This window comes from Chlorocebus sabaeus, chromosome X, assembly GCF_047675955.1.
Source record: "Chlorocebus sabaeus isolate Y175 chromosome X, mChlSab1.0.hap1, whole genome shotgun sequence".
Classification (NCBI taxonomy): domain Eukaryota; kingdom Metazoa; phylum Chordata; class Mammalia; order Primates; family Cercopithecidae; genus Chlorocebus; species Chlorocebus sabaeus.
The window spans coordinates 106,178,430-106,198,461 of NC_132933.1; the positions used below are offsets into that span (position 1 = coordinate 106,178,430).

At 45.0% G+C, this 20,032-nt stretch overlaps 1 protein-coding gene and 1 long non-coding RNA gene across 11 annotated transcripts in view; one reads left to right on the top strand and one right to left on the bottom strand.

Moving 5' to 3' along the window:
- Positions 1–661: 661 nt before the first annotated feature.
- On the bottom strand, positions 662–3,714 carry LOC119622005 (uncharacterized). Its single transcript, XR_005238611.2, has 2 exons — positions 3,476–3,714; positions 662–2,628 (listed from the first exon to the last, which is right to left on the bottom strand). It is a non-coding gene; the product is annotated as an uncharacterized lncRNA (long non-coding RNA).
- The window catches only part of ZNF674 (zinc finger protein 674), a 41,655-nt gene continuing 25,265 nt past the window's right edge, over positions 3,643–20,032 (top strand). For 3 of the 10 annotated variants that reach the window (XM_073013760.1, XM_073013762.1, XM_073013764.1), the window contains exons 1-6: positions 3,643–3,731; positions 4,165–4,367; positions 4,487–4,597; positions 7,155–7,198; positions 17,937–18,063; positions 18,401–18,511. In XM_073013760.1, coding sequence (XP_072869861.1) covers positions 7,184–7,198; positions 17,937–18,063; positions 18,401–18,511 — 253 coding nt within the window. In that variant the 5' untranslated portion in view covers positions 3,643–3,731; positions 4,165–4,367; positions 4,487–4,597; positions 7,155–7,183. Of the gene's footprint in view, positions 3,732–4,164; positions 4,368–4,486; positions 4,598–7,154; positions 7,199–8,917; positions 9,055–9,083; positions 17,854–17,936; positions 18,064–18,400; positions 18,512–20,032 lie in introns of those variants that run through there. The other 7 variants (XM_073013761.1, XM_073013765.1, XM_073013766.1 and 4 more) reach the window with 5 other exon arrangements.

Genomic DNA, 20,032 nt, shown 5'->3' on the forward strand with positions numbered 1-20,032 from the left:
CACCCGGCTAATTTTCTGTATTTTTAGTAGTGACAGGGTTTCACTATGTTCCCCAGGCTGGTCTAGAACTCCTGAGCTCTGGAAATCCACCCACCCTGGCCTCCCAAAGTGCTAGGATTACAGACGTTGAGCCACCATGCCCGACCTAAAAGGTAGAAACATTCTAAGATGAACAAGTTCTGCAGATCTAAGGTACAGTATGGGTGGGGATGGATGTATTAGTTGATTGTGGTAATCATTACACAATGCATACATATATCACATTTTAAAAACCCACTGTTTTAGGTTTAAAAAAATAAAGACTTTTTTTTTTTTTTTTTTTGAGACGGAGTCACGCTCTGTTGCCCAGGCTGGAGTGCAGTGGCCGGATCTCAGCTCACTGCAAGCTCCGCCTCCCGGGTTTACGCCATTCTCCTGCCTCAGCCTCCCGAATAGCTGGGACTACAGGCGCCCGCCACCTCGCCCGGCTAGTTTTTTTGTATTTTTTAAGTAGAGACGGGGTTTCACTGGGTTAGCCAGGATGGTCTCGATCTCTTGACCTTGTGATCCGCCCGTCTCGGCCTCTCAAAGTGCTGGGATTACAGGCTTGAGCCACTGCGCCTGGCCAAAGACATGTATTTTTAAAAAATGAAAGAAAAACAGAGAAAAGACGAGGCAAGCATAAGAAACCTAGTGGTTTTCATTTGAAGGCAGTGGTTTTTAAACCAGACCATTTTCACAAAAGGAATGAGAACATCTCAGTATATTTGATAAAATTCCCAAATAAATTTAGTCACAATAAAACAAAGTTGCTTATGCAGAACCCTTGAAATACAATGTATGTAAAAATATTTTTACTACTGTGCTCAAGAATAGAGATTTTGAGGACAATTCTTACATATTTAAGAAGAAGGAAAAACTTTAGTTAATACTCAGACTTTATTCAACATCAGAAAATACACAATGAGAAGAAAATCTACAATTTAAATCAGCTTGCAGATACATTTACTTCTGGATCACAACTTACTCAGCATTAGAAAATTCACACTGGCTGGGTGTGGTTATTCACCCTGTAATCCTAACACTTTGGAAGGCTGAGGGCAGGAAGAGGCCTTGAGTCCAGGAATTCCAGACCAGCCTGGGCAACATAGCCAGACCCTATCTCTACAAAAAATTTAAAAATTAGTCAGCTGTGGTGGTGCACACTTGTCCCAGCTACTCAGGAGGCTAAGGTTGCAGGGTCCTTTGAGCCGAGGTCATAGTATGCTATGATCATGCCTCTAATTAGCCACTGCATTCCAGACTGGGCAACATAATGGCATCCTGTCTCTAAAATAAATATGTAAGAAAATATTTGACTGGGCACAGTGGCTCACACCTGTAATCCCAGCACTTTGGGGGGCTGAGGCAGGAGGATCACCTGAGGTCAGGAGTTCAAGACCAGCCTGGTCAACATATAGTGAAACCCTGTCTCTACTAAAAATACAAAAAAATTAGCTGGGCATGGTGGCATGTGCCTGTAATCCCAGCCACTTGGGAGGCTGAGGCAGGAGAATTACTTGAACCTGGGAAGCAGAGGTTGCAGTGAGCCAAGATCACGCCGCTGCACTCTAGCCTGCGCAACAAGAGCAATAACTCCGTCTCAAAAAAAAAAAAAAAAAAATTGGCTACATGCAGTATTTTTATCACATTAACAGTCACTTTTTGAAAAGTCATCTGGCAAAAACAACTGTTAACATTAGATGACAGTGACTTTGACAAAGCCCTATACTACTAGGGTAAAAATGACTGAAGAGATTGGCACAAAATGAGGAAAGGGGCTTCGTTTCTGAGAATACCAGCTCCACTCAACACTAGATGCTCTCCTGCCTATGGAAATCCACAGGGACAGTTGCAGAGAGTGCTGCATGCTTCATAGTGTTGGGAGAGGACAATGAAAACTAACATTTACCAGGTACCTGCCATGGACTATTCCTGGGCTTGAGGCTCTAAAGATGTTCCTTTGAACAATAACAGCAGCCATCTAGATTAGGTGGTCCTTAGTTATGGCAGAAAAGAGGGGACTGAGGCCCAAGGAGCTAGTAAGTGGTGGATTCCAGTCTTTTCTTCCAATGGATTAGTAGACACCAATGGCCCATGCAGAGTGTTTCTTGATTTTTGAATACTAACATCATGAATAGCAAATGCTGGCATGGCAATAAGGGTGTGCCATACATCTGGTCACATTCAAATCATCAGTCCCTTCTCTTTCTGCATAAACACTTGATCTTACAGAATCAGGATATGGAGAGATGCTGGCCAGGGCCATAGATGAGGTGCTTCTGCAGTTTGCAGTTTCTCTACTGTCCTCAGGACACTGTCACAGTATTAACCCTTTTCCGCCTAGTGATAGTGATATCTGAAAAGGTTATCAAATCACCTCTCCTCTAGAAATAAATAGGTTAGTATCTAAACCTGGCCATCAGTAACACATGACATGTAATTCTGAATGAGCAGTAATTCACTGCTCACGTGTCCAAGGGAAAACAGGCTCTTTTCCTGGGACTTGTACAGGAGGCTTGGAGAGGGTCACTTCCCAGGGTCTGGCTGTATTGAGTTTGCAGATTTGGGTTGTAACTCATCCAAACTATCTGGGGAATGCAAGTTAACCTGACAGGAGAAAGAGAAAGAGGAAAAAGACTCATGTTCAAATGGAAATTAAATACGTGTCTGGTAGATTCCACAAATGTCTTGGACACATCTATGAACAGTGTCTTGCACCAGGTGGCACCAGCTGGCTCCAGCACATAAGGGTTTGCTGTGTACCTGAGGGAGACTCTGTCATACTTGACCCAAGGAGGCCTGCTTGGTGACCAGGCAGGCATAGTAAGCATGGAGAACACTCTTGGTCTCTTTCTCCCAGACCCAGACAGGAAACAGGAAACTTTCCTCAAGGCCACTACAGGCCTTTTTAGCAGGCTATGTTACCACTGGCTGGCATTCTCAGAGAAAACACCTCTCCGCTAAAAAGTAAAACCCAGATTCTCCCAGCGTGTGTAAGATCCTAGGAACCGGAGCCCCTCCATTGGGTAGAGAACAATCAGAATGAGGCTTTCTTCCCTCACTTCGGGAGGTTGCTGGCTTTGTAGCCCGGCTCCAAGGCCCCTCTTCCAGGCCACTTCCCCGACTGGGCCAGACCTCTTGCTCTTAGGACGCTCCGAGCGAGGCCTGGGGCCCCGCTCCGTGTGGCCTGCCTGGACCCTAGAGGGCCGCGCTCCGGAGCTGCCACTGATGTCAGAGGCGCGACTCTTTTTCTTATTCCCAGGAGCGGAAGACAGAAACAGTGGCCTTGGGGACAGAGGGGTGGGAACACCTCACGTCCACTGCAAGATAATGAAGTGGAAGAAGGCATTTCGGCTTCGGAGCTGGCGGGGACCTGGTCACTGGAAAGCCCGCGCGGAGTTCTCTCGCCTGTCTCCGCCCAGGTACGCCTCCCCGAGCCTTTTGTACGACTCACCGTTGGAAATGGTCACACATTACTTCTCCCCTTAGAGTTAACACTGTCATAACCATTGAAGCGCGGGCCGAGGAGCACCATATCGGCCGTAGCCTTTGTTGCCCCGCCTTCAAGTCACTGCGCGTGCGCATTGCTTTGACCTCGCGTTCCCAGGGGGCGGTAGGAAGCGGAAATGCTCGGCTGACCCGGAGGGTGGTGCTTCGTTCACACTGGCTGTGGTCTTCCGCCCCTGAGGTTTCAGGCTCTTGGCAGTGAAGTAAGCGGGAGCGGGGTGGTGATGGTTTCGATAGGGGAATGTGGGGGACGGGAGGAATGACGGGAGTTTACGGGGCCGTGGGGTCATGGGGCCACGGGTGAGCGCCCTTGTGGGGGTTGAGTGACACGGGCGGTGGGCGTGAGTGTTGGGGGCGAGGTTTGGGGCCAATGAGTGACTAATTGATTGAGTCACTCAGCACCTGTATCCTCACCCCCTGGTAATTGCCAGGCACTCTTGCAAATGTTTCACATTAATAGGAGCCCTGTGAGGTGTTACGATGATTATTTTCCTGCTATAGAGAGAAAACGGCACAGTGTGACTTGGCAGCCTGTCCAAAGTCACGTAGGTAGCAAACCTGAGGGAGCCTTTTTCTTTTTCTTTTCCTGTACTTTGTTTATCATGTTTATTATTTCCTGTGTGTCTCTTCTTCCAGACTAGAAATCTGGAACTGGGAATTTGAAATTTTGTTCACTGATGGATTTGCAGTACGGAGAACCGGCTCATGGAAGGCACTCATTTCTTCAGTGAATGAAAGTGGCACAGCAGTCAATCAGTTGGTTCCAAAGCCCCACTCAGAAAGGCAGGGTTTCGCTCACTGAGGATAACTGAGTTGTGCATGAATGTCAACTCTTAAAGGTAGAATGAGGCATTACCCCTCTTCTGTTGGGTAAAAACCTTTGGATTTTACTCAACTTCACTGCATGGAAGGGGGCATAGGTGTTGCTAATTGAATCTCCTGTGGTCATTGTGTCCAGGGTCAGAGTGCAGACCTGAGACCACTGCTCACCGACTTCAGACTCCAGTTTATCTGTGCCCCGGCTTCCTCACTTAGTCTCAGAAGACTTAGGCTGAGGCCCCAGGAGGAGGTGAGTTCCCTGGGTCACAGGCAGAGATCTGGTGCTATAGTGATGGCCCCAGCTGGGGTGTGTTTGTCTCTGAATCCCTTGGTCCTGCCGCCTTGGACATAAGAGAGGTACGCTGAGCTGAGGCGAGTTGGAGGAGAAGCCTCAGCCCAGAGTCCAGACCCAGATCCTCAAGGCAGAGAAAGGAGGCTCACAGGACAGCAGGTCCTAGAAGAGCTGGATCCTTAGTGACCTTTGTCCCTCACTTCAGCTGAGACAGAGCAAATCTGGCTCAACTTCCAGGTGCCATCGAGGACCATATGACAGTGTAGTTTGATTCCTACTGGAGGAGGGGCAGGTGAAAGTCACAGGTGAATGGAGGCATGGGTACCCCCACCATGGGGCAGGTGCCCTGCTGTAGTGGCTGCAAAGGCAGGATGAGGCTGGAAAGGATCACAGCCAGCCACAGAGGATTGGCCTCTCCTAGCACACCTATTTGTGCACCCCCACGCTTCCTTCTCTTGCCATTGGCTTTTTCTGAATTTGAGTGAGCCCCACATCATCAACCAGGCACCTGCTTCCAGGGGAAATGCGAGTGTCCCTTCATCCTGACCAAAGTGCAGAAAATATGTTTTTAGTTTATAGAATTTCAGAGTAGTCTCTAGGTACGCTGTCATCCAGCTCTGCTGCCTTGTTTGGAAGCTTAATGAAACTAGGTCTGAGGACATGACTTGTTAACCTACACGGAGCTGAACCCTGTTGTCCTGATGGTATCACAGTGATTGCTGAAGTAAGAAATGCTTACTCTGCACAGAAGCTCCTTGCTGGAACTTTCTTTTGAAAAACTGCCAAAGAAGGGGGAGCATGGCAATCAAAATGCAAATCGTGGGAAAGGAGGAAGTGGTGGGGGTGGGAACGGGGTAGGTGGCCAGTTAAAGAGGCCCAGGCCAGTTAAAGAGGGTGCAGGGGAGCAGGCACAGTGGTTTTCAACCCCTCACAGAACTGACAGTGCTGGGCTGTTACCCACCCAGCCTCACACCTCTCCTCCCCTGCAGCCCTTTGAGCCCGTGTTGGGCTCCTTCCTCCAAACCACATCAAGAGATCCTACTCATACACACTTGCAGAGGGTCTTTTCACCTCTAGGACTCTGTTTGATAAGAATTGATTTTTAATAATTTTTAATTTTTGTTTCATTAGTAATTAATTTTCATTGTCAAAAATGCAAATAAACAAGGAAATTAAAATCACCAATCAATGTAACCAATGTCAGCATTTGAATAAATGCTGTTTGAGATCAGGTGCGGTGACTTACGCCTGTAATCCCAGCACTTTGAGAGGCCAAGGCGGGTGGATCACCTGAGGTCAGGAGTTTGAGACCAGCCTGACCAACATGATGAAACCCTGTCTCTACTAAAAATACAAAAATAATTAGCTGGGCATGTTGGTGCATGCCTATAATCCCAGCTACTTGGGATGCTGAGGCAGGAGAATCGCTTGAACCCAGGAGGTGGAGGTTGCAGTGAGCCAAGATCATGCCACTGCACTCTAGCCTGGGCAAAAAGAGCAAAACTGTGTCTCAAAAAAAAAAAAAAAAAGAATAAATGCTGTTTGAGACTTCATATCTGTACATATTGCTTAACAAAAATGAGATCACACTGCAGTTGCTTTGCCGGAACCTCCTTTTAAACACCCAGGAACTGAAAACGAAGTTCAGAAACCATCTTTAAAGCCTGTGTAGTATGCTTGTTTTGCACGTTTCATATTTTTTTACTGAGTCCCCTTTGCTGCACATTTAGTTGCTTCCAAGTTTTTTGTTTATTTTTGAGCCAGGCTCTGACGTTTTCACACAGGCTGGAGTGCAGGAACGTGATCATGGCTCACTAACCTTGCACTCCTCAGCTCAAGAGACCCTCCCACCTCAGCCTTTTGAGTAGCTGGGACTACAGGCATGCACCACCACGCCAGCTAATTTTTTTAATTTTTAGTTTTGTAGAGACAAGGCCTTGCTATGTTGCCCAGGCTGGTCTTGAACTCCTGGCCCCAATCAATCCTCTCCTTCAGCCTCCCCACATGCAGGGATTATAGGCACATTTTTTTAGTGGAAATGACAACAGTAACATTTTGCGTCTTTGTGCTAGGAATAGAACTCTTGAGGTAAAGGAGATGTTAAGTTGTTACTGGTTTCTGACATTTAGATGACCTTGGACACAAGTCATACATCTGTCCAGTAAGGGAGACAAAGTTTCATGTGCAAAACCCACATGATCTTAGTAGCAAGACAGTTTCACGTGCAAAACCCACATGATCTTAGTAGCAAGACAGTTTCATGTGTAAAACCCACATGATCTTAGTAGCAAGACAGTTTCATGTGTAAAACCCACATGATCTTAGTAGCGAGACAAAGTTTCATGTGCAAAACCCACATGATCTTAGTAGCATCCCATGGGAAATAGGCTGAAGCTACCAGGCCTTATTTTTAGATCATTCTTCCCAGGGTGCAAAGGTAATTATTATTAGGGTGGTGGTGATGATCTTATGTCTATACCCACTGAACTCAACCTTTCTAATTCTGTCTTTATAGATCTCCATCCTTTGCCAGAGCACAACGAGATGGCCATGTCCCAGGTGAGTTCTAATGTACCCCTACTTTTTTTCCAATGAAATTGAGGCAAAGTTTGGAATCTATATAATACACTTGAAAATACCAATTATCCACTCTTCGCTGGCTGTTTTCTGTTCAACTTGTCCTCAGCCTCTGGTTTCTCTAATCCTTCCCCTCAGCAGGAGAGAGTAAAAACAGAAAAAGATACCTCTCTCTACTTGTTCTTCCAGAAACTGTACCTCATCTTTTCTTCTTCTCAGAGAAGAATTGTTTAAATACATAGATTCATCTTGCTTTTTCCTCTTTCTTCACTTCTAGATCACTTAGTCAGCCTCTGGTTTCTCTAATCCTTCCCCTCAGCAGGAGAGAGTAAAAACAGAAAAAGATACCTCTCTCTACTTGTTCTTCCAGAAACTGTACCTCATCTTTTCTTCTTCTCAGAGAAGAATTGTTTAAATACATAGATTCATCTTGCTTTTTCCTCTTTCTTCACTTCTAGATCACTTAGTCTTTTTTACTGTGTTTAAGAGAATATGTTTGTGTATAATGTTTTAATGTACATAGAAGAAACTAGTAGCCAATAAAGTTTCTATTTCTTCTCCCCCTGGTACCACATTCCTCCTTAGAGATGTCCACTGTTAACAGTTGGTTGAAACTGTGAGGTAGATGCATTTATGTCAGTTTAATGAACTAAAAACATATACATATGTATTGTTTTTTATGCTTTTACACAAATGGCATCATATTCACATACCTATCTTGCTTTTTGAACCTGATTATATCCTGGGTGGTGTTCCTTGTTAATATATAAAGATTGTTTTAATTCCTATTTCATAGTATGGATATATCATGTAACTTTTTTCTATTCACAGATATTTAGGTTTTTAATTTCTGTGTGTGTGTGTGTGTGTGTGTGTGTGATGGAGTTTCACTCTTGTTGCCTAGGCTAGAGTGCAATGGTGCGATCTCGGCTCACTGCAACCTCTGCCTCCCAGGTTCAAGCGATTCTCCTGCCTCAGCCAACCGAGTAGCTGGAATTACAGGCATGTGCCACCACGCACAGCTAATTTTGTATTTTTAGTAGAGACGAGGTTTCTCCATGTTGGTCAGTCCGGTCTCGAACTCCTGACCTCAGGTGATGCATCCACCTCGGCCTCCCAAAGTGTCGGGATTACAGGCGTGAGCCACCATGCCTAGCCTAATTTCTTTTTACTGTTGTAAACAGTGCCTCATGAACAACTTTCTCTGTATCTGCTTGCTCTGTAGTACCAGCGTTTATGGAGGTTATACCTGGTAGTCAGGTTTTGACTAAAAGGTACTGAGACTTAAATTTGCCATCCGAAATCCTTCATAATTACTCCTTTCACTAAATGTAAAGACCAGATAATTTCTGTGTTCCAATTTTCCAGGCTATTAAAGACGAAAAGGTACCCAGTTCATTTTGTGAAGCCACTTAACCTGAAATTTGAGGAAGATACTACAAAAAAGAAAATTATAGACCAGTTTCCCTTAAGAACATGGATGTTAAAATGTAAAAATATTCTGAATAGAGCATTAATAAATTGAACATTTAAAAGTAGTGCATACACATAGTAAAAATTCAAATGAAAGCTTTGTTCAAGAAAAGGCAAAAAATAATTTTCCCATCCTCAAGATTCCTTCATTTTTTGGTACAGTCTTTCAGAGAATATGTATGCTTATCCGTATGGATGTATGAATCTTTTTTTTTTTTTTTTTGACAGAATCTTGCTCTGTTGCCCAGGCTGGAGCGCAGTGGTGCAATCTCGGCTCACCGCAAGCTCCACCTCCCGTGTTCACGCCATTCTCCTGCCTCAGCCTCCCGAGTAGCTGGGACTACAGGCGCCTGCAACCACACCCGGTTAATTTTTTGTATTTTTACTAGAGACGGGATTTCACCGTGTTAACCAGGATGGTCTCAATCTCCTGACCTCGTGATCCACCCGCCTCAGCCTCCCAAAGTGCTGGGATTACAGGCGTGAGCCACAGGGCCCAGCCAGGATGTATGAGTCTTTTTGTTCACTCCTGTATGTGCTAGCTCTTGCTCTCACACGCTTTTTCTCTAACACATTAGAGCTCATTCTGGTCCTTTTGGTCTTGTCTTCATGATCATTCCACTTTACTTGTATTTAGTTGTCCCTAGGGTTTCTTAGTGCAGCACTATTGTTATTGTGGTTCTGATCATTATTTGTTGTGACTGCTTTCCTGTGCATTGTATGTATAGCAGAGTCCCTGGCCTCTCTCTGCTAGGTGCCAGTAGAATCCCTCCTCCAGTTTTGGCAACCAAAGTGTCTCTAGTCATTGCCAAATATCCCCTAGGGGAGAGAAGTATCCAGTATTTAAAACCAATGGTCTACCTTGTTTGCAAAAGCAGCTGCTTAGTATTTCATTGCATGGGAACACCAATATTTATTCACCTTTCTCCTAGTGATGAACATTCAGGGTATTTCTAGTCTTTTGCTGCTATAAACAGCATAGCAATGTACAGTACATTCCGTTGGCCTGCATGTGAGTATGTCAGATGTGAGATTTCTAGGTCAGATTCATGTGCATCATGAATTTTGATTCAGAACTGTCAAATTGCCCTCCAAATAGAATATATTGATGTGTACTCCTAGCGGCAGTGTATGCCTTTTCCCATAAGTGGGCAATCACAGTGCATTATCTAATGCTTTGATTTTTGCCATGATGCAGGATAAAAGAGTGGCGCATTTTAACTCACATTTCCTGAAATTAGTGTCTTTTCATATTTTTTGTTTCTTTGTTTTTTGGAGACAGGGTCTCAGTCTGTCACCCAGGCTACAGTATAGTGGCATGATCACAGCTCACTGCAGCTTCGACCTCCTAGGCTCAGGTGATCCTCCTGCCTCAGTCTCCTGAATAGCTGGGACCACAGGCGTGCGCCACCACACCTGGCTAATTTTTGTATTTTTTGTAGAGACAGGATTTTGCCATGTTGCCCAGGCTGGTCTCTAACTCCTGAGCTCAAGTGATCTACCTGCCTTGGCCTCCCAAAGTGCTGGATTACAGGTGGGACCATTGCACTGGGCTATTTGTTTTTTGAGACAGAGTATTGTTGTGTTGCCCAGGCTGGAGTGCAGTGGTGTGGTCATGGCTCACTGCAGCCTCAACCTCCCAGGCTCAAGCAATCCTCCCACCTCAGCCTCCCAAGTAGCTGGGAATACAGGTACATGCCACCACACCTGGCTAATTTTTCAATTTTTTGTAGAGTTGGAGTCTTACTGTGTTGACCAGGCTGTTCTCCAATGCCTGAATTCAAGCAATTCTACCACCCTGGCCTTCCAGTATGGTGAGATTACAGGTGTGAGCCACTGTGCCCAGTCTTCTTTTCATTTTTTTAACCACCATTTGTACTTCTTTATTTCAATTATTTATTCTAGTAATTTGCCTCCTTTTCTCTTGGGTGTGGAATTAATTTGATTGCTGGATGCTAGCTCTTTATGTTAACTCAAGTAAATAAGATCTCTATCATATATGTTGCAAATATTTTTTCATACTTCATTAGCTTTGACTTGTCTTATTAAGTTTGGGGAGTGGACACTTACATTTTGTTAATGTGGTCTAATTTCACAATCTTTTGTGACTTCTGGATTTTCTTTTATTGCTTATATAGGATTCTGCGAGTCAAGATTATAAAAATGGCATTTCAGTTATGTGGAAAAAGTGGTTACTGAATGGTGGTGACACAGCTGAGTGTCTGTATGGAAACAAAGACTCCTATATCATATAAAAGTGAATTCTAGATTGGTTGAAGACCTAAATATATAGTTGAAAAATTGGGTAAAAATTTAGGAGGATATATGGATAACTTTGTGCAGTGCAAGAAACGTTTTTGTTTGTTTGTTTGTTTGTTTGTTTGTTTTTGAGATGCAGTCTCCCTCTGTGGCCCAGGCTGGAGTGCAGTGGTGCGATCTTAGCTCACTGCAACCTCCACCTCCCGAGTTCAAGCAATTCTCCCACCTCAGCCTCCCAAGTAGCTCAGACTACAGGTGTGCACCACCATGCCTGGCTAATTTTCATATTTTTAGTAGAGACGGGGTTTCACCCTGTTGGCCAGGCTGATCCTGAATTCCTGACCTCAACTGAACTGCCCGCCTCAATCTCCCAAAGTGTTGGGATTACAGGCGTAAACCGCCGTGCCTGGCCCTGCAAGAAACATTTTTAATGAAGATGGAAAACCCAGAAATCATAAAGGGAAATATTGTCAGGTTAGACTGCATTAAAATGTTAAAAACCTGTAGAGTCAGAAGACATATTTGAAGCTGAGAGAAAATACCTTCTATGCATATAATACACAGAGGATTTATGTATGTAATATGAACAATGATTTAAAAAACAAAAAAAAAATGTGGTAGAAAGGAGTCAAAAAGATAAGGCAGGCAATTTAGAAGAAAAAAATGTGATGCTATTTGAAAGGATATTTACTTTTTCCAGTTTTCAAGCCAGGAAAACAGGGCTGATTTTTATTCTTCCCTTTTTGTTGTATTCCAACAAATGAACCCAGTCTCAGTCCTCTTCTACTAACTGTTTGCTTTTCAGATATTTTTTGTTTTTATATAGATACAAAACCACAACATTTTGCATGGGTTGTTTTTAATGAAAATATGCTCCTACTATGCTTTTCTGAAATTTGCTGTTTTTGTTTGTTTTTTCATTTAGACAAAAGTATCCCAGGCATCCTTATGTGTGAGTCAATTTTGTTTGTTTGTTTGTTTGTTTTTGTTTTTGAGATGAAGTCTTGCTCTGCAGGCTGGAGTACAGTGGTGCGATCCCGGCTCACTGCAACCTCCACCTCCCGGGTTCAAGAGATTCTCCTTTCTCAGTCTCCCGAGTAGCTGGGATTATAGGCTCGCGCCACCACACCCAGCTAATTTTTGTATTTTTAGTAGAGATGGGGTTTTGCCATGTTGGCCAGGCTGGTCTCAAACTCCTGATCTCTGCCTCAGCCTCCCAAAGTGCTAGGATTATAGGCATGAGCCACCGCACCCATCCTGTGTGAGTCAATTTTTATCATGACAGTTCCAGAGTATAGATGGAACAATTTATTTAACTACTCTCTCGTCCTAGTCCATATGCAGATTATTTGCCAATCAGGGGTTATTTTTCTCATAAGCAATGTCACCTGGTAATACAGCTGTTGTTCTACCATTTGGGGGTTCCCAGGAACACAGTACATTTAGAGCTTGCTTTCTTTTTCTTTTTCTTTTTTTTTTTTTTTTTTTTTTGAGACAGGGTCTCACTCTGTTGCCCAGGCTGAAGTGCAGTGGCACGATCTCGGTTCACTGCAACATCAGCCTCCTGGGCTCATGGCTCATGGCTCATGGAGTTCTTCCACTTCAGCCTCCTGAGTAGCTGGGACTACAGGCACAAACCACCATGCCCGGCTAACTTTTTTTTTTTTTTTGAGACAGAGTCTCGCTGTTGCCAGGCTGGAGTGCAGTGGCACGATCTTGGCTCACTGCAACCTCCACCTCGTAGGTTCAAGTGATTCTTCTGCCTTAGCCTCCCGAGTAGCTGGGACTACAGGTGCACGCCACCACGCCCAGCTAACTTTTGTATTCTTAGTAGAGACAGGGTTTCCCATGTTGGCCAGGATGGTCTCGATCTCTTGACCTCGTGATCCGCCTGCCTCAGCCTGCCAAAGTACTAGGATTATAGGCATGAGCCACTGCGCCCAGCCCTTTTTTATTTTTATAGAGATGGGGTTTCTCCATGTTGCCCAGGCTGGTCTCAAACTCCTGAGCTCAAGCGATCCATCTGCCTTGGTCTCCCGAAGTGCTGAGATTACAGGCGTGAGCCAGTGTGCCAGGCCTTTTAGGGCTTTCTTCTACTTTTTGCTAATATGAATAGGACTGCCTTGGACATCCTTATGTACACATAAATATTTCACTAGGATAGGGTCCTGTAAATGCAACTGCTGGTTAAAGTAAGAAACAAATACCTGTAATAGGTACAGTCAAATTATGTATCAATAATCCTTTATATGAGAGTATTTAATTTCTAATACTCTTCATCAGCAGTGACTCTTATGGATAAAAGACAGTATCTTATTGTTTAATGAGCATATATGTGAATTTTAGTGAGGTTTATAATCTTTTTGTGTTTCTAGGCCTCTAACATTTCTGTTGCTATGAGTATTTTATTCATACTGTTGGGCTGTTCTTTTCTTATTGATGTGTTAAAGGTGTAGGGTAAAATCCTAGAAAGGTCATTGCTTTGTTAAACGGTATTTGCAATGTAAAATTTGATATATATTAACTAATTGTTCCTCCCCAAAATGCTGTAAATAGTTTATAACTTCTTTGGTGTTTTTTCCACATACTTGACTGTACTAAGTATTATCAACCTTTTCAGCATTTAAGAATATGAAAGGAATACATGATAAGTTATATATTTATTTTATATTTGTTCAGTTATATGTTAGGTTGTGGTCTTTTTCAAAATGATTTGTTAGAATTTTAGTGTATAAAGGAGATTAGCCCATTGTTTTGTATATTTCAAATACTTTTCTCACTTTGATATTGATGTTTCATAATATTATAATTTTTGGCCAAGTGCTGTGGCTCATGCCTGTAATCCCACCACTTGGAAGGCTGAGGCAGGAGGATTGCTTAAGCTTGGGAGTTTGAGACCAGCCTGGGATACACGGCAAAACCTTATCTCTACAAAAAAATACAAAAATTAGCTGAGTGTGGTGGTGCGTGCCTATAGTTCCAGCTACTAGGGAAGCTGAGGTGGGAGGATTGCTTGAGCCCAGGAGGTTGAAGCTGCAGTGATCTGTGAACTGCATTCCAGCCTGGGCAACAAGAGTGAGACCCTGTTTCCAAAAACAAACAAACAAAAAATTCATTCTGCTATTTAGAAATTTCTAATGTCTAGGCAGTCATGTTGATCAGTCTGTGATTGTATGTCTTCTGAATTTGGGGATTGCTCAGAAAGGCTGTTAGCCAGCTGGGAGCAGTGGCTCATGCCTATAATCCTAGCACTTTGGGATGCCGAGGCGGGTGGATCACTTGAGGTCAGGAGTTTGAGACCAGCCTGGCCAACATGGTGAAACCCCATCTCTACTAAAAATACAAAAATTAGTTGGGTGTGGTGGTGGGTACCTGTAGTCCTAGCTACTTGGGAGGCTGAGGCAGGAGAATCACTTGAACCCGGGAGGCAGAGGTTGCAGTGAGCTGAGATCACACCACTGCACTCTAGCCTGGGCAACAGAGTTAGACTTTTTTTTTTTTTTAAAAGGCTTTTAGCCACTACAAAATTATAAAAACTTTGATCTGTTTTACGGTTATCTTGTACACATTTAAATCTCTAAGGCTGGGTGCGGTGGCTCACACTAGTAATCCCAGCACTTTGGGAGGCTGACACGGGTGGATCATTTGAGCTCAGAAGTTCAAGACCAGCCTGGCAACATGGTGAAACCTCATTTCTACAGAAAATACAAAAATTAGCTGGGTGAGGTGGCCTGTACCTGGAGTCCCAAATACTTTGCGGGGCTGAGGCAGGAGGATCACTTGAGTCCAGGAGGATCGCTTGAGCCCGGGAGCTTGAGGCTGCAGTGAGCCATAATCGTGCCACTGCACTCCAGCCCGGATGACAGAGAGAGTCCTAGTTTTTTTTTTTTTTTAAATCTCTCATCCCTTTGTAATTTATTTGTGGGTTCAGAGTGAGATGGGTAATTCAGTTTTATTGAGATTTTTTCCTCCATAAATACCTAGCCAGAAGATATTGTTTGGCTGTGTCGCCACCCAAAATCTCATCTTGAATTGTAATCCCCACGTGTTAAGGGCGGGACCAGATGAAGGTAATGAGTCATGGGGGCGGTTCCCCCCATGCTGTTCTCGTGATAATAAGTGAGTCTCATGAGATCTGATGGTTTTATAAGCTTCTGGCATTTCCCCTGCTTGCACATCTCCTTCCTGCCGCCTTGTAAAGAAGGTGTCTTGCTTCCCCTTCGCCTTCCGCCATGATTGTAAATTTTCTGAGGCCTCCTCAGCCATGCTGAACTGAGTCAGTTAAACCACTTTCCTTTATAAATTAGCCAGTCTCAGGTATGTCTTTATTAGCAGCATGAGAATGGACTAATCCACCAGATTTTCCTAATGTTATCTTTTCTGCATAGATTATATATACATATATATACACACACACACACACACACATATATATATATATATATATTTTTTTTTGAGACAGAGTCTCACTCTATCACCCAGACTGGAGGGCTGGAGTACAGTGGCATGATCTCGGCTTACTGCAACCTCTGCCTCCCGGGTACAAGTGATTCTCTTGCCTCAGCCTCCCGAGTAGCTGGGATTACAGGCGTGTACCACCACACCTGGCTAATTTTTGTATTTTTAGTAGAGACAGGGTTTCACCATGTTGACCAGGCTGGTCTTGAACTCCTGACCTCAAGCGATACGCCCGCCTCAGACTCCCAAAGTGCTGGGATTACAGGTGTGAGCCACTGTGCCTGGCTGATTTAAGATATTTTTACTGTAACCAGCCAATGGGTTATTCCCACCCACTGCATAGTCAAAACCAATTCACGGAGACCACGGAATTGCAATAAAGAGTTTAATTGACAAACAAGGTCTTGCTCTGTCCCCCAGGCTGGAGAGCAGTGGTGCAATCTTGGCTCACTGCAGGCCCAACCTCCTGACCTCAAGTGATCCTCCCTCCTCAGCCACCCATAGTGCTGGGATCACAGGAGCCAGCCACCACACCCAGCCACAGTGGGGTTTTTATGGAGGCTTCATCACAGAGGCATGATCATCATTGGCCCTTGGTAGTCAACTCAGCCTTCATCTTCTCTCCCCTCCCAGGAGTTTTGAGGATGGAGATGAAATTCTCAACCCTCTAATCCTGTCTGGTTTTCTGGTGACCAGCTCCCATCTGGAAGCTACCTAGGGGCAGCCAGTCACCAGTCATCTCATTAGCATATAAAAGAGACTTGGATCACTTCAGAGTTTATTCCAAGGGTTGCAGGAGCTTTTGCCAGGAGACAGGACAAAAACCAAATATGTATTTCACAATATCAAACCAGGTGACATTACTCCAGATAAAAATGACTCTGGATTGGTAAACAAACTGCATCTGGACTGGAGGACTGAGTAAACTCTGACTGGCTGGTAGGAAGCCATGGATTGGGGTTTTCTGGGCACATTGTCACTCAGTGATATGTAACTGGGCACATCTTTTGCTGGGACCCTGGAAGCCATGCCACTGGGACCATTACAAGAGATATTGGTCTATGGAACAGGTTAGAGCTTCCAAGCAACATTTGTTTCATCCTAGCACTCAGCAGTGTGGTTTTGTTCCCTGGCAGTGGAGCTCTCACGAGGGAGGGGCAGGTTGGGCTAACAGCTCCTGGATTGCTCTGAGAAGCCCTCCTGCTGGAGAAACCTGCCTGTCACCGCCCTCTGGCAGGCTGGCTTTCCTGTCCCCTCTCCTGCACAGCTGGGTAAACTAGTGCCACTGTGGCTGATTTGGGCCTTACGGGTACAACGAGTGGCTTGAATTGAAGGCCACCAAGTGTGGGTGTGACAGGATGGGATCTGGAGCAGAAACAGGTGGGTTATTAGTCTTTGCGAGGAATTGGGGCCCTCGTAGAAGTGAGTTCTTGTTTGGTGGTGACAAGGCCAAGCACAGACCTTTCCCCTTTTGCCTCAGTCAGCTGCCCGGGCCACAGACCTCTGGCTTCCTGTTTTTGTTTCATGATTGATGAGCGAAGGTTAGAACGGTTTGTCATGATTGATTAGCTATGTTTAGAACTGTTCGTTGTAGCTCTGTGTCCCCTGCAAAGCCTGCTCTGTCAGCCCCAGGCAGGACTGACTTCCTCCTTTGTGGACCACCCGGACCCTGTCCTACATCTGTCACTGTCCCTGTGAGGCAGGCTTCCTCGCTGCCTTGGTTTCATCTATGAGTGTGTAAGTGCCGCTTTTCTCCCTCCACTAAACTGAAGCTCCTTGAGTTCAAGAGGTGTAGTTTTGTATCAGTCTTTACTTCACAGGACTTACCAGCCTGGCCTCTATTCAGTAAACATGTGTTGAATGAATGAATTTCCAGGGTGAGATATTTCTCATACCCTGTCTGTTTCTCCTATAAAGTTCAAAATGATTTTAGTCATATAGATACTCTATGTAATATACTATGCCAAACTGACGAGTGACTGGCATAAGAACAATTATATAAGAAAGGCCAGGCCAGGCACGATGGCTCACGCCTGTAATCCCAGCACTTTGGGAGGCCAAGGTGGGCAGATCACAAGGTCAGGGGTTCGAGACCAGCCTGGCCAACATGGTGAAACCCCGTCTGTACTAAAAATACAAAAATTAGCCGGGCATGGTGGTGGGCTCCTGTAGTCCCAGCAACTCTGGAGGCTGAAGCAGGAGAATTGCTTGAACCCGGGAGGCAGAGGTTGCAGTGAGCCGAGATTACGCCACTGCACTCCAGCCTGGGTGACAGAGCAAGACTCAATCTCAAAAAAAAAAAAAAAAAAGCAAAGGCCAGTGTGGATGCGGGAGCCAGACCACATGGATTCGACTCCCTCATTCCTGGCTGTGTGACCTGGGCTAGTTACTTAGGCTCTGTGCGCCTCACACTCTTCATCTGTCAAGTTTCTCCTAGAGGGCACAGAGTAAGCCCTCCATGTGCGTGAGGTGCCATGTCCCGGTGCCCCAGGCTGGTCCTGGCATGCTAAAGAGGAATGTGCCATTACAGGAATCATTGACCTTCAAGGACGTGTTTGTGGACTTCACCCTGGAGGAGTGGCAGCAACTGGACTCTGCCCAGAAGAACCTCTACAGGGATGTCATGCTTGAGAACTACAGCCACCTGGTGTCCGTGGGTGAGGGACCGCGCCACGGGGTGATGCAGAATGCCCCCAGTACTGTGTTTCTTTCTCAGCTGCTCCAAGCTCCGGGGCCTGGGAACAATGAGTGTGGGTTACCACCCTCAGTGAGTTTGGGTTACAACCCACTGTGCAGTATTCGTAGTCCCCGTTGGACTCTGGAGAGCATATTGGTGCCCTTGCTTGCTATGTGAATGTTCTGTACTGAGGGGCAGATAGCTGTGTGCTTGGGGCCATCCCCGAGGCCGTGCCACCTTCAGCCTGCAGGGGTGGGCCTAGGTTCTGGAATTCCTCAGCGTTAATAACGAAGTCCTATGTCATGTCCCCTGAACAGGGTATCTAGTTGCGAAGCCAGATGTGATCTTCAGGTTGGGACCAGGAGAAGAGTCCTGGATGGCAGATGGAGGGACCCCGGTACGGACCTGTGCAGGTGAGGACAGGCCAGGTGAGTCAGGCCGGGGAAAGGAGACCAGGTTGGTTGGTGACAGCTTGGCCTCTGGGATGAGCTCAGGAGCTCTTCTGAGAGCCCCGGACTTGTGGACATGCCTAGGCTCTGATGAGCGGAACTGTTGTCATGTCCAAATGAGGCCTCTGCCTGGCCGCCAGTTACAGTCTCTGCGTTCTTTGCTTGGCGTTCAGATAGATTGTGGCCACTCTTGTTCTGAGATCCCATTTCTACCTTCCAGCCTCCTGGCTTGTTAGTGAGAAGTGCCAAGCCTCTTCTCATTCCTCTCCCACCACCTTTCTGGAAGCTTTTAAGACTTACTCTCCCACCTTCTTGGCCTTTTGTATTTTCACCATGGTAGATGTATTAATAGATGTCAGCATTTCCTCTTTACTGGGCATACTGTGGGCCCTTTCAGGCTGAAAGTTGGAGTCTTTTATTTTTTAGACTCAAGGAAATTATCATACATTATTTTTTGGAGTTGGTATAGGCAACAAAACTTTGCTAGTGACCTTTGCTCTACCCAGCCTGGTACCCACCATGTTCTTGCCTGCTCTTATTTGTGGTAAACACTGTAAACCTCACACTGTTTTCTATTTTCTCTTCTTATTCCTTCTCAGACTCTTACAAATCTGACTTGATACCACCTGTTTTCAGAGTCCTCATCTTTTCAGTACCTTCCTCCCACTCAACTCTTGTTTTTTATATTATCTCTTTATTTATTCAAAAATAAACTTGAGAGAACATTATTCCCAGGGCGGAATACTTCATCAAACACTGCTAAACTGTTTTCCAACGTGGCTATAGCACGTTTTTTTTCCACTAGCAATGTACGCGAGCTTCTTGCAAGCACTTGGTGTTGTTAGTGTTAGTCCTTTTTTTCTAGTAGGTGTATAGGAGGATCTCATTGTGATTTAATTTTGTGTTTCTCTAATGATGAATATTGTTGAGCCCTTATTTGCCATCTTTATATCTTCTTTATATCTTCTTTATGGAAGTATTTGTTGTAATCTTTTGCCATTTTTCTTTGCTATTAAATTGTAAGGTTCTTTATATATTTTTTTGAGATGGAGTCTCGCTCTGTTCCCCAGACTGGAGTGCAGTGGTGCAATCTTGGCTCACTGCAACCTCGCCTCCTGGGTTCAAGCAAGTCTCCTGCCTCAGCCTCCCGAGTAGCTGGGGTTACAGGCACACGCCACCATGCCCAGCTAATTTTTGTATTTTTAGTATTTTGGTTTCGCCATGTTGGCCAGGCTGGTCTCAAACTCCTGACCTCAGGTGATCCACCCTCCTCAGCCTCCCGGAGTGCTGGGATTACAGGCGTGAGCTACTGCATCCGGCTGGTTCTTTCTATATTCTTGATGCAAGTCCTTTAACTATGTACTCCCAGGTTATGGCTTCTTTTTTTCCAACTGTGCTGTGTAGAGTAGACGTTTTTAATTTTGATAAGGCCCAGTTTATCAAGTTCTTTTATGGTTCATGCTTTTTGTATCCTATCTAACAAATCTCTGACTCAGAGCA